At 44.3% G+C, this 13,217-nt stretch overlaps 1 protein-coding gene across 2 annotated transcripts in view; it reads right to left on the bottom strand.

Moving 5' to 3' along the window:
- Window positions 1-13,217, bottom strand: part of LOC8042989 (ubiquitin thioesterase trabid) — a 39,357-nt gene that overhangs the window by 24,902 nt on the left and 1,238 nt on the right. The window contains exons 2-6 of one of the 2 annotated variants that reach the window (XM_029994354.4): window positions 12,351-12,596; window positions 11,277-11,558; window positions 7,467-7,631; window positions 3,766-4,026; window positions 2,630-2,822 (exon numbers count right to left, since the gene is read on the bottom strand). In XM_029994354.4, the coding sequence (XP_029850214.1) occupies window positions 2,630-2,822; window positions 3,766-4,026; window positions 7,467-7,631; window positions 11,277-11,558; window positions 12,351-12,494 (1,045 nt within the window). In that variant the 5' untranslated portion in view covers window positions 12,495-12,596. The remainder of the gene's footprint in view (window positions 1-2,629; window positions 2,823-3,765; window positions 4,027-7,466; window positions 7,632-11,276; window positions 11,559-12,350; window positions 12,597-13,217) is intronic. The other variant, XM_029994355.4, reaches the window with a different exon arrangement.

Genomic DNA, 13,217 nt, shown 5'->3' with positions numbered 1-13,217 from the left:
CCTCCTCCTCTTAGCCCCGAGCTTTCTGCACCAACTGACCTTGAACAGGGTTTGCTTTTGAGAGACCGAGGCCACGGGCTCAAAAACATCTACCGTAAAATACTGGGGGAGTACCCACCCCACTTTCACTGGAAACTGGGTTAAGGGGTGACATTGCCCAGAACAAACAATTTCTGCAAAAAAAAGGGGATTTTGAAAAATGGCATATCTACCAACGTCTTGAGCAGGGGTCTCCAAACTTTTTGGCTAAGGGGCCGAATGGAGGCTCTGTCTCTGTCTCGAGGGCCGGAAATATAAATGGGCAGATGGAAATTAGGAAATTCTAAATAAATATTCCTAGATACCTAAGCATTTAAATATACACTATTTAAAGGTAGAGTAAACATAAAACAAAAAGATTCTAAGGTGGATGAATGCATTCACTTTGTTATGAAATTTAATCATTTACCTGCTTATGACATCACACAATAATTGCAGCCCAGAAAACATACCAGCATAAACCAGAGCGCATAGGAACTTTGGCGAGTTCACACAGGGCAGAAGACTAGTGAGAACGATAGAAGTTATGCTGACAGTATCTAATAGCTACGACACAGTACACCAAGCACAATATACATAGGGACGTAAATTAATTTTAACGTACTTAGTTAGATATGGAACAGGGGACTGGGAGTGTGGATTTTGCTAATGACAATGTCCAATTACTAATATGACCAGAGGACACGCCTTACAGTAGGCAGTTCTCTCTCGTTCTTTTCTGGTAATTTCTTTTACGCGGTTGGTGCGCGCCACGGCGCCGTTTTACATGCGCTTATTTTTTCACCAGTAGCAGCGGGCGTGCTGGAAGCGGGCCGTGGGCCAGGCTCCATTGGGAGGACTGCAGCCAGCCACGGGCCGGTCGGAAGACCTCCGCGGGCCGCATTTGGCCCGCGGGCCGGTGTTTGGAGACCCCTGGTCTAGAGTATTCCCGGAAAGTTTCATTAGTTTACACTGCATAGTTAATTTTTTATAAATTATTTTCGGTCCACCGATGCTAAAGAAAAGGTAGAGGTTGGAGCACTTTCAACGCATTTTTAACCATTCCACTTTTTGGCCTAAATTTCACTTTAGGAAAACTATCGTTTTGTTATTAGGTAACTTTGATTCATTTATATGAGTTGTTCTGGGGTGAAATTTTAAGGGGAAAATAGTTATGAGCTTGTATTTTTTATTTTTGTCATTTTTCATGCTCAAGAACTAAAATTTTGAACAAAGGAAGGAAATCTAAAAAACAGTATATTATGTTTATGGGGATTTATTGTCATGAAGGATGGTGTAATATAGAAATATACCTCTATAGCTATCGGCTCTGAACTGTCCTAAAGCGATATAACACATGAAAAAAACAAATTTATGAGTAATTTAAAAACTATAGTTTTCTTACGCTTTCATCTTTGAACCCGAAAGAGTGAATGTTTGAACCACTTGTCTAATTTAAATTACATTTACAGGGCGTGTTTCTGTCAATGTTGAGAACATTTCTGCCAAATGTTGCTAACCTGGGTGAAGTACAAAAAAAATTGCAAGTGTTCAAAGATGAAAGTGGGCATGTCTGCGTAGGAAAACTACTGTTTTGAAATTGCTTATAAATTTGTTGTTGTTATGTGTTATACTGCTTTAGGACAGTTTAGAGCCGATAGCTATGGAGCTATATTTCTATATTATATCATCTTTCATGACAAAAAAGCCACATAAACACAAGTACTGTGTTTTAGATTTCCATCCCTTGTAGAAAATTTTAGTTCTTGAGTATGAAAAATGGCAAAAATAAAAAAATACAAGCTTATAGCTATCTTCCCCTTAACATTTCCCACAGAAAAACTCATAAAAATGAATCCAAGTTACGTAATAACAAAACAATAGTTTTCCTAAAGTGAAATTTATCCCAAAAAGTGGAATGGAGAAAAATGTGTTCAAAGTGCTCCAACCTCCACCTTTTCTTGAGCATTGGAGGACCGAAAATAATATATAAAAAATTAACTATGCAATGTAAACAAATGAAAGTTTCTGGGAATACTCTCTAGATGTTGGTGGATGTAAATAAGACGTTTTTCCAAATCCCTTTAATTTTGCACAATAGAAATACCCTATGTGCACAAGTGTTTGAAAGGAATGCGTGTATGCATTAAAGTAGAAAAAATACATATCAAACCTATTTAAACAAGGAAGTAGGGGTGTGCGAATAGTGGCTCAAATCAAATAGCGCAGCATCATCCCTAGCTTCTGCACTGTTGATAGAACCGGCCGTCTTGGCTTTCTATTGTCAAAGCTATAAATGATGCAGCGCCATTCGATTCAAACCACTATTCGCACAACCCTCAAGAAAGGTGTTCAGATGAGAGGTAGAGTGCAGATGATTTAGAATAAAAGAACGAGATGTACAGGGCATTTTGGAAATGGGTGGCAACGGGATGGGTTCAAATGCAGAAAGCGTTTTGGGAATGCATTGCAACAAGGCAGGTTTAAATGCAAAGGGCATTTTGGGAATGGGTTGTAAAGTCACGGGTTCAAACAGGAATGGGCTGTTTGGGACTGCACCTGCCGCTCCATGCAGCACGGCAAAGCCAAGTGAGACAAGTGCCGGACTCACCAATGGGCAGAGCAAAGGTGACAAACTCGGTGACGAAGTAACAGGAGAAAGGTCCCTTCTTTTGCTTGAAGGAGGCAGTGATGTGGCGCCGGATATCGGCGGCAGTGTCGCGCCCCACGTCCGAGGGGACACGCTTTGCCACGGGGTGCGTCATGACCGGATTGGAGAGCAGCAGAGCCAGAATGTCGTCCCTCTGCACGGGAGAGCACCGTTTGGGGGCCCTCAACTGAGTCAGCCGAGCTTCGTGCAGACCTTCGCGGGGGCAGAGAGGCACCACACTCTACTCGGACGTAAGCTGGGCCTACCAAAGTGCTGCTTAGACACCCGACATTGGAGTCTAATTCCGGCACTTCCCTATTACGCTCAACTAGTCCTTTACATACAAGGCCAAGAAATTGGGAAGACAAGGCTGCTTTCATACATGCAAGCTGCTTTTCAGGAGGGAGCAGCCTATACAAAGGTTCAGCACAGAGGAAACCATGAGAACGTGATAAGCATATGATAATAGATGTAAAACAATAGCCTCACTTTCAAAAGATACCACTGCTAAATAAAGAGCAAGCACTGACCCAGGCAGTTATCAAAAACTCTGAGAAGCAGATGCTTGGACAAGGTGACAAGATTTTTGAGCGCTGGCATGCAGATAAGACTGCTTGAAAGACGCAAAAACTATGTATAGACCAGTGCCTGCTCTGTTCCATCGGTGCCGCCATGTTTGTTTATGCTGACACCATGACACAGTAAGGGGGCTGCACTGCTGGGGGCTAGGATTTCGGATCTTGGTCTATAACAAGCACAAAATTGTTAAGTTAATCATGGCAGGGGTAACAAGAAAATTAGAAATCAAACTATTAAATTTTTTTATCACAAACATCTTTTAGTGCAAGTTTTGTTAAAGGTGGCACGTTCTCTGCAAACCCACTGCCGAGAAAGAGTAACTTATTTTTTCCTCAACACTGCACTTCTTGATCTCAGCTACACAGCTTGTTGAGGTCAGTCCTCTGCTGGGGCATGCTAGATGCCCTTCATTGGTTTGGCACAAGAAAACTTCCAAATTTGACTTTATCCCTACGTCAGCAGCCGAGTGCCACCTGGCAAACCTTCCGAGGCGGGCGTTCATGGCGAGGAGGCCCTACCTCGTGCCGGATGGCCATGTGAGCCAGCGTGAAGCCAGGATCGAAGCTGGCCGTGCGTGCGAGCAGGCCTGCCTCGCCGTGCGTCAGCTGCCGGCCAGGGTCCCCCCCCGAACTCAGGTAACGGCTGATGGGTTCCGGCTCACCGTCCACCACCGCCCGGCAGGCGTTGAGCCAGAGGCGATCCGCCTCCCGTACCTGCCGTCGCAGACTGCACAGGTAGTTGTTGGTAGGGAGGGGCGCCTCTTCCGTTGACAGCTGCAGCTGTGGGGACCACAAGAAATTCAAATATAGAAACCCTGCACATACTCCAGAAAGAGGCCTTGAGCCGAGTCGAAAATGCCTCGTATTGGAGTCACTCTGCTCCGCTCTCTAGAAAGCACCGAATATTAACTATTCAAAATGATAAAGAAGTTATCTTTATTAAACTATAATCAGATCAAATTAGAACCAACTGCCTTTTTCAGTAATTATCTTTTGAAAAATAATCCATACAATTTAAAGGAGACGAGCTACAGAAAGTAAAAAATATGCACAAACTATGGCATACAAAAATTAGATTATCAAATACCATACTTTTAAATGACCACCCTGATCTCATGACCATTATTCAGGGAGGTATGTCTGTGCAAGCTTTAAGGAAAAACATCAATGTCTATCTACTGTTGCTTCAAAAATAACAAGTGTTGTTTTTTCCTTTTCCTTTGCGGGTGGTCTTTTTTGTGCAGCGTTTATCTGCAAGCTTAAAGAATTTTTTTTTTTTTTTTAGAGATGGCTGGCTGGTTTTACTATGTTGCTGTGTGTGGCCCCATTGTTTGCTGTGTTTGTGCAGGCTTAAAAAAATAATGTGTGTTGTTTTTTGCCACGGTTTGGGGGACAATCTGGATTTATTTCTTTGGTTTTTGTCTTTGTAGCGTTTTGTTACTGCTTATGAGTTTTTGTGTTTGATTGGTCATGATCAAGTAGTTTTTGTACTTGTCAGACATTGATTTCGTCTGGGCATGATGAATGGTCTGGCTGTGAAGAGGGGAGGGGCTGTCGCCTTGTCAGGCATATGGATGCCTTTTGTGACGGCCCCCCAGACAACTGCATTCTTCAACGGTTGTCTTAATAAACTTTGACTTTGGCTTTGAAAGTGCTCTCTTTCCAGCTCCATTGCTAATGGCAACGAAGTGCCATGTAGACAACAACAAACAATCCTGCCAGGAGCAGCGATAAACCGGGCAAGTTGAAACTGGCCCGGGCGAATAGGAGAGGGAGCTCCTCTCAACCGTGTTTCTTGCAAGTGAAACAGTGAAACCTTAGTTTTTTAACATGGTCTGTCTGAAAACTTTCCTAGTAACCCTTATAAATAAGCACCCTTCGAGTCCTATAGTGAGAAATAAAAAAAGGACGAGGGGCAAAAATCTTTTTTTTCACTTCCCTCCAACTGCGGTATAGTTTCTAGTGGCCTGCCATCTGTCTTAAAGCGGCATGGACACCCCAAAAGTTCCATTTTTTTTTTATTGTCTAAAACGATGCAAATTGTAGTCATAGACACAAAAAAAATACCGCAATGCAAAAAAAAATTTTCTACGCGCGCACTCTTTTTTATTTTTGGCGCTTTTCTCTCCTGCTCCCTCACCTCCTCGCTTCTTTTCATTTGTGACGTCAAATATCATGAAACACAGAAGCATTGTAGGCGACATTTCTATGACATTTAATAACAGCAATCATTAAAGGGACAATGAAGGCAATTTCGGAGATCTTTTTGGCGATTGAACTGGGTTCCAGGCACGTCTCAGGCTACGTTGCCCAAATTTCAGCCGAAACCGGCGCTTGTGTGCCGCGCAAATCAATTAAACAGTCGCGGAAATAATCATACCGAGATCGACTGGGGCGACGCCCCAAGAGTTGCGGGAGAAACCAGGAGAAGCGGAGCTCACGTGACCGATGCGGGGCCAAGGAGCGCGATGTCACAAGAGACGCATCAGCGATTGGTCGAAACGAGAAACGTGCCCTCGGTCACGTTTTGGTTCGCTTCCGCTTGAATAACCATCAAAAGTATAAATCGGATCGGAAATGATTACTAAACCGTAAATAAAGCAGCATCATTTTTTTTTCTTTGCTACGCTGGCAGTGAAACCGGCAACTAGCAACTATGGGCCAACAAAATAAAATTAAAAAAAGAACACGGTACTCGAAAGATTTTGCAAAATGGTAGCTGTAGATGGCTGTTCTAACGGTCGACTGAAGACCAGTATTCGTTCGGGTGACGCTAGTTTTCACGTGTGGGTTGCCATTCGTGTTCTTTGACGACGAAAAGAGGAAGTCCGCGGAAGAACCGGATCCCGGAACGGCGGGATCACTGCCGCTTTCCCTTCGGCATCTCCCCCGCGTCCGTCCTTCGGCATGCGGGCCGCTCGTTGCCGGCTGGGCTGTCTCCGTCGGGTGATGGCAGAGGCCGCCACACACATACTCCCGTTCCGTTGGTGTTCGGTCACTGAACGGAAGCTCGAACTTGCTCGCGAGAGCGGCATTCGTCCATGTGGTCCATGTTGACAGAGTCGGCGCAACGACCGTGCCACCGCGCTGCTATAACCCACCGCGGTAACCAGAGTCTCGATCTCCTAAATACTACCGATACCGACTATTCACACTCGACGTCACTCCTACGTCACCTCCGTTTTCGGAGGCCCAGAAACGAGACTGGAGATGGTTCAGTTTCGGTTTCTTTACTTCTTTCGTAGGCACATAAATACGCGTCATAAATGTCTACAAAAAATTGGGCGGCATGCTATGTTCCCAACAAGCATTAAAACACCATTAAAAAAAATTAAATAAGATTGTCTTCATTGTCCCTTTAAGCATGTTTTGTAATGCAATTGCAAACGCACTACGGCCCTTCTTTTTGAAATACCAAAAATCAAAGTATGGTATGATGTCGCCTCCTGGATTTTTATCCTCCCTCGGAAAACATGGCAGCGCTTGACGCATGTAGCAGAGGATGATCGGTGAGTCGGACAAAGTGGTCTTTCTTAGGTGTCCGACGACCTGTCAGACTTCAAAAAGGAAATCGTCAAACGGTCAAAACAACAGGGTTCGGTGTCTGTGTATCATAGTTTCAGTTGCGATTCCGCCAGGGCCGCCTTTCAAGCAGAACCGGCGTGACGCCAAGTGTCGTCTGCTCGCAGCGATAGGCGGCATACCATGCACGGAGAAAACCGGATGTTCCCGGTATGCCAGCGAGACGACACTTCGGGTCACAACGGAGATGGCGGTTCGGAGCAGAGGCATGAAAGAAACTCGACTCAATACTTGACAATGACGTCAAGTATTGAGTCGAGTTTCTTTTGAGGACATTACCCTCAAAATTCAAAACTTGGGAATTCAGTATTTGGGAACTAAAAAAATGATTTTCAAATGTGGAATTTGAAGTTCCCGCGTGATCCACGCCAGGTGCGTCATTGCACCTGGCGTGGATCACGCGGGAACTTCAAATTCCGCATTTAAAAATCATTTTTTTAGTTCCCAAATACTGAATTCCCAAGTTTTGAATTTTGAGGGTAATGTCCAGGCATCGTTTCAATCAGTTTGAATAATTAAAAAAAAAAAAAAAAAAAAAAAACTTTGACATGTCAGTGTTCCTTTTAAGCAAATTGCCACGATTCACTTTTCACTTTAAGTCGGCGCTTGCTCGGCATCCCACGGCATAGCCCACTTGCCTCGATATCGGCAGCTGCACCGTACTGGGGTGCTGGACGGCGGTAACTTCCCCCGGTGCAGATGGAAGGTATGCCCGAAGAGTAATGCCACTGATCCTCCGACTCTGGTGTGCGGCCTCCAACCGGGGAGTCGGCTTTGAGGCGAGCAGCACTGCACATCACACACTACAGGAAAAAAAACATTCCTTTTTACTTTGGCTCACTGGTTCTGAGAACAGACGCCTCACACGCCTAAAACGTGCAACAAGAATTGGCCTTGGCTTGTGACCACTTTTCTTTCTTTTTTTTTTTTTTTGGCAAAAAGTGCATATCTGAGGCATGCATCCGTTTTCCTTCTCGACTCCTCTCCCAACGATGAGGCCACGCCACTGAGTGAAACGAACTAGGAAAGTGTTATCTCTGGCCAAGGGATAATCTGTTTAGCCTGACCTACTGGAAGTTAAAAAAAAAAAAAGTAATAATAATAATAAAAAAAAAGTGCAGAAATAGCTGTTTTGGCACCCAAGGACAGGATTCAGTGTGTCCTAACGAGATCACTGCAAGCAGTTGAGAGCAGTCATCTGGTTCCTCACAGCCAGCTTCCGTTTCACAGTCCCTTTCAAAGCACTTTCCTTTCTTGTTTTCATTTTACGGAGGTTTCAAAGCACTGTATGATTTTTAAGCACAAAAGGCCCAATAACCTACAGATTTTTTAAGGGTACCATATTTTCTGACTGTAAGTCACACCCCCTATTGGCGACAAGATGTTTTGGTTAGTGATGGGCCGAACTTTTGCTGGATCTTGGGATTTGGCACAGCCAAACTTTTGCCGAACTTTAGTTCTAAAGATTCGGCAAAGATACATTGTTACCAGACTTAAATTGATATTTAGCTTTTTCTCGTGAAAAAAGGTGTTACTTTTTATTTCTTCTTAACTTAAATGCAACATGTAATGCATATTGACACAGTTATTATAAAATGAGCCGATATTCTACAAGATAATTAATTGTATCTGTGCCATTTTCGTGTGTTTACTGGCAATTTTAGTGACTGCTTGCAGACGTGGTGTGAAAATCACGAATCACGCTACGAAAGTTTCGGTTTTGAGGCCTCATCAGTGCAAGCCTGCAAGTGTGTGTACCAGTGGTGTGTACATTGTTAAAATAAAAACAATCTTGCTTTCTCTGGGAGTCACCGTTTCATGCGGAAAAACGAATGCAACAGTTGCTGAGCCTTCACCAGAAGAGATAACAATATTATTGTAAATATGCATGTTCTTCGATTTGAGTCGCTTGACGTCAGCGTTGCACGAAAGTGTGCGTCCCATATTCGCAACATCTCGTTTTTAACCTTTAAAATGCCGGTTTCTGGTGTTAGGAAACACACAGACGTTTAGGAAGGTGGCGAGAGTTAGAAATGTCGGATGTGCAACGTCGAGCATTATAGTTCTGTTTCGCTTTATACAGATACATGAATTTCGCGAAATAACGCTAATTGAAAAAGCAATATTTTGTTTTGCTTCTGACACTACTTCCGAGCCGAAAACAGGATTGTTATAATAGCAAGGAGTGCTTTAAAGTAATTGTCCGTCAATGTTTTAACTACCTCGTTGCATCACTGAAAAGGCAAATGAAAATCATGTGAGCCAGAATGTACCGCATCATTTGTCATTTATGTTGTGGACTGCGCGAGGCAGAAAATATTGAAGAGAACCACACTCGTTCGCAAACGCACAGTTATTGTGTCGCCTACTCCACACCTCACCATAACTGCTGGTTGTACTACACTGCACGATGGTAACCGCACGACAGCACGGCGTCAATTTGTAATCCATGGCCCCGTCGCGTTCTCGCGCGTGCGCAGACATTTGCCGAATCTTTGCCGAACTTTCCTTCAAAAGTTTGGCATTTGCCGAACTTTGCCGAATCTGAAGATCGGCAGATTCGGTCCATTACTAGTTTTGGTGGCAACCTTTTATGCTTCCTATCCATGATGTCACTACTAAGACTATTAGTAGTCAGTGACAAGTTTGATGGTGCTTAAAAAGAGCTGTGGAAACCTAGTCACCATGCTCCTAAATCAATACTGGCAGAGTTGAGAGTCTTGTCTTTGCTCTTATTTCCATCGATGAGAGAAGAAATAATCCTACCCAAGGCGTCATAGTGAGCAATTGGCCAATCGTGGAAGGCCGATCAAAGCGACGCTTTTGGTCGCACAAGTCGCCAATAATTGGCCGTTTTAGCACTTTGGCAGGTGCTCCAGTGCTCTTCCTTTAAATGTTGATACAACCTACACCTTGGGCCATTAAGATTCATACTTATATAAAAAAGACATAAAAGTTGTACCGCTATACAAGATGCACTGACAGAAATTTTTGAAAAAAAAAAAAAAAAGTCGGGGCTCCAATTTACGCTGTGAAGCTGGTTGGCAAGTGAAGCTGTGGCAACCACCTGCAACGATTGCTCACAGCACTATACCAAATGACTGACGAAAGAACAGTGAAGGCACTATAGCGAAACTTTCTATATACAGGATGTTTCATATAAGAGTGACAAAAATTCCTACAATTAGAGTATCCTAGGTAAAAAAAAATAATTTTCTCAGGACCGCATTACATGCGGAAAATGCATGCTACTTACTTATTAGTTTGCTAATAAATTGAAATGAGTAATTAACTTTTAGTTAGTGAAATAGACATATGGTTCCCATTAGAAACTTCTTGAGGTCATCAAAAACCCCTAAATCAGTAATTTCCCCAAACACTTCGAGCGCATGAGAAGCTTAGTGCATAAAAGTTACCACTCGTGGAGCAGGCACAAGACTGACGACTGCGGTAAGGCGCCCGCACGATTTTTCCGTCTCTTATGAGAGCCCCAGCCTTGTACCTGCTCCACGAGTGGTAACTATAGCGCACTGCTATGCTTCTCACGCGCTCAAGGTCTTTCTTAAAATTATTGATTTAGTGGTTTTCGATGATGCTCAGCAAATTTCTAAATGAAACCATGTCTATTTTCACCAATTACAAAGTTAATTAACAAATTTTTAATAATTAGCCGACTGATCGACTATGTCCCCCTGGCCGTATAACTCACCCGAACAAGCCGCATAAGTGTAGGTTTCACAGCTTTTTTTTTTTTTTTTTTAAACAAAAAAATAAAAAAAATAAAAAATCCTGTATATGTGGTCTTGAGAAAATTATCCTTTAACCTAAAATACACTAATTTTAGGAATTTTTCTTTTTGTCACTCTAAAGGCCCGTTAACTCTCTTGCGACCGAGTAAAACCGAGAGAGACCAGACCGTTTTTTAAGCCTATCGCGACGTCTTAGGAACTGCTCCGCTGCAGCGCATCCGGTCCCAAGACGCCGCAAGAGGCTTAAAAAGCAGACTGGTCTCTCTTGGTCTTACTCGGGCGCATATATGTGAATGGTGCTTTACGTGAAACATCCTGTATGAAAGGCTAGTGACGTCACTCCCTACGTCGCAAAAAGCTGTCACTGTGGCAGCTTGCGCAACAGTAATCTTTACCAGGAAACGTATGCGGTTAGCGCTACGTGCGCATTTTTATTAGGAGCGCCTTATCAATTATGTGGTTCGAATGCTTGTTTTGTGCTTGTTCTTTGTTGAAACGAATGCTGTGCTGTATGCTGTACGCGTGATATGCACTTTTCGCTTCAATCGCTGAAGGGATTTTGTCCGCCTACACGCAAAAATCTGACCAACAAGTCATTTACAGCTTTGCTGTAAGAAAAAAAGGGAATAATAGACTGGAAAATATGTTATGCAATGAGTAAAATAGGGAAAGTCAATTTAAACAACAAGAGGCTCGCACCTTCCGTGACTTGGGCCAGTTTTCGTACGTGCAAGCATGGCACGTCCATTTCGAGCGCGAGTCGCCGCTGCTGTGCGCCGTCTCTGCGGAGGTGGTCGCCTGCGGTGAAGGGGCTGGGGGGCTGCTGGGGACTCCCGGGGAATTCCAGTTCCCCTGGGAGGGACCCCTGGGATTCAGACACTGAGTGCACTTGATCGATTGGGGCCAGTTAAGGTAAGTGCACTTGCTGCACGCCCACTTGTGGTACGGGTTGGGCGGCGGCTCTTGGACCAGAGGAGAGATCTGCGCCAAGGCAAAGGACGACAGCCAGCTTTCAGTTCTCGCCCCAGTTCCACCGGTTGCACATGACGTTGAATAAAAAAAAGGGTACAGCATGCGAATACACCCAACAAATTCTCAAACACTCGTTTAAATGTGCATACTCTTGCGTTGATAAAAACTGAGACAGAAGTGCACTGCAGACCACCTGGTAGGTATGGCTGGGCCTGACACAACGTCATTCTGTTATTTCGTAGGACACATTTTTGCGCCGCTGCTCGTTCTCTCTGGAGATTGACGAGGCTGAAGGCATTAAAGGGAATACTGCGGAAGGCCAGTGGCTCCATATTTGTTTGTTTTTTTTCAAAATAAACCTTATTCTTATAGGTGACTGCATGAGCCAGAAAGCTCGCAGTCTCGATTTTAGTCAGGATGGTAATTCTATGTGAAATAAACATAGTAACATCTACAATGTCAGTACGACTTTCTATTCAACCGACTACACTCAAACACCCCAATTTGCTCGCTAACCACCAGAACCAAGGTAACAATCCTCAGCTGCAAACTGCAAGTCAGAAGGCGGAAAGTAGGATTTCAATACGAGTAGAAGGTACATGGAGCAAACCCTTAACAGGTGGTACCAAGGCATTGAAAAATTAAAAAAAATCAAGGGACAACACAAACTAGCTGCAATTGAGACTCATTTTTGTATCGCAGGTCTTTACCGTCATCTTTTTTTTCCTGAACCGAATTCACTCCGTTTAACTTCCAAAAATGGCTTGGGGACAGACATAAGAGCAAGACATCCAACGGGACCTTGTAGATGTCGCGTTCTTCGCTCGAGGCCTCCTCTTCGATGAGTGTTGGCCTGGGCTTTTGGCAGATGGTGCATCGCAGAGCCTTAGGCCAGTTCTCGTAGGTGCAGTGCTGGCAGCTCCACTTGCAGCCCTGGCGACTCATGTCGTCCTCAGCTCCAAACTTGCTCCTCCTTCCCAGCTTTCCACCAGCATCGGTCGGCTGGCCTTTGCTGGCCTGCGGACCAGGATGGACAACCTTGTGAACCTTCAAAGAACAGTGAGAGGGCAGACGAGCTTGAAGAAGTTTAACATGACGGTAAATACGGTAAATGACCCGAGACTGCACCAAGTTGGAAACATTTACAAGATTGGATTGGATTCTTTGGCTTCCCCTTTGTATCGGGTGATCACAGAAACTTTGGATTCTGGATCTCAGTGGTGCCTCTGCCACAATTTTCGGGAAAGAATCACCTGGAAAGCTCAGTGACGCCAGCTGATGTTTCACTACAATGCTTAGCTCTGTTGGAACTGGGTGGTTTTGTTCAAGCTGCATTGAAGACATTTAGAGTATTCTTTTTCTCCCTCTCTCTCTCTCCTCTTCCTTCCTTCCTTCCTCCCTCCCTCTCTTTCTCTTCCTCCCCTCCCTCCTTCCCTTCCTTCCCCTCCCTCCCCTCCTCTCTCACTCTCTCCCCCAACTTTTCAAATCCTGCTGCTTCACATTTGAAATTTCGTGTAAAGTGAGCAGTTACAAGCGCCAGTCAATGTTTCGTAAGGACAGGAGATTAGACATCGGTGAATTTTCCCGAACCGGGAGGGGTTGAGCTGGAGCTGCACATTTCGACTGTCAGACTTTGAGAGACGTCCGAGACTTGAGGTGTTCCCCATG

The sequence above is a fragment of the Ixodes scapularis genome, unplaced genomic scaffold (assembly GCF_016920785.2).
Source record: "Ixodes scapularis isolate PalLabHiFi unplaced genomic scaffold, ASM1692078v2 PGA_scaffold9__187_contigs__length_104089568, whole genome shotgun sequence".
Classification (NCBI taxonomy): domain Eukaryota; kingdom Metazoa; phylum Arthropoda; class Arachnida; order Ixodida; family Ixodidae; genus Ixodes; species Ixodes scapularis.
The sequence above is the reverse complement of the archived record's forward strand: the minus strand, read 5'-3'. Positions and strand labels throughout refer to the sequence as shown.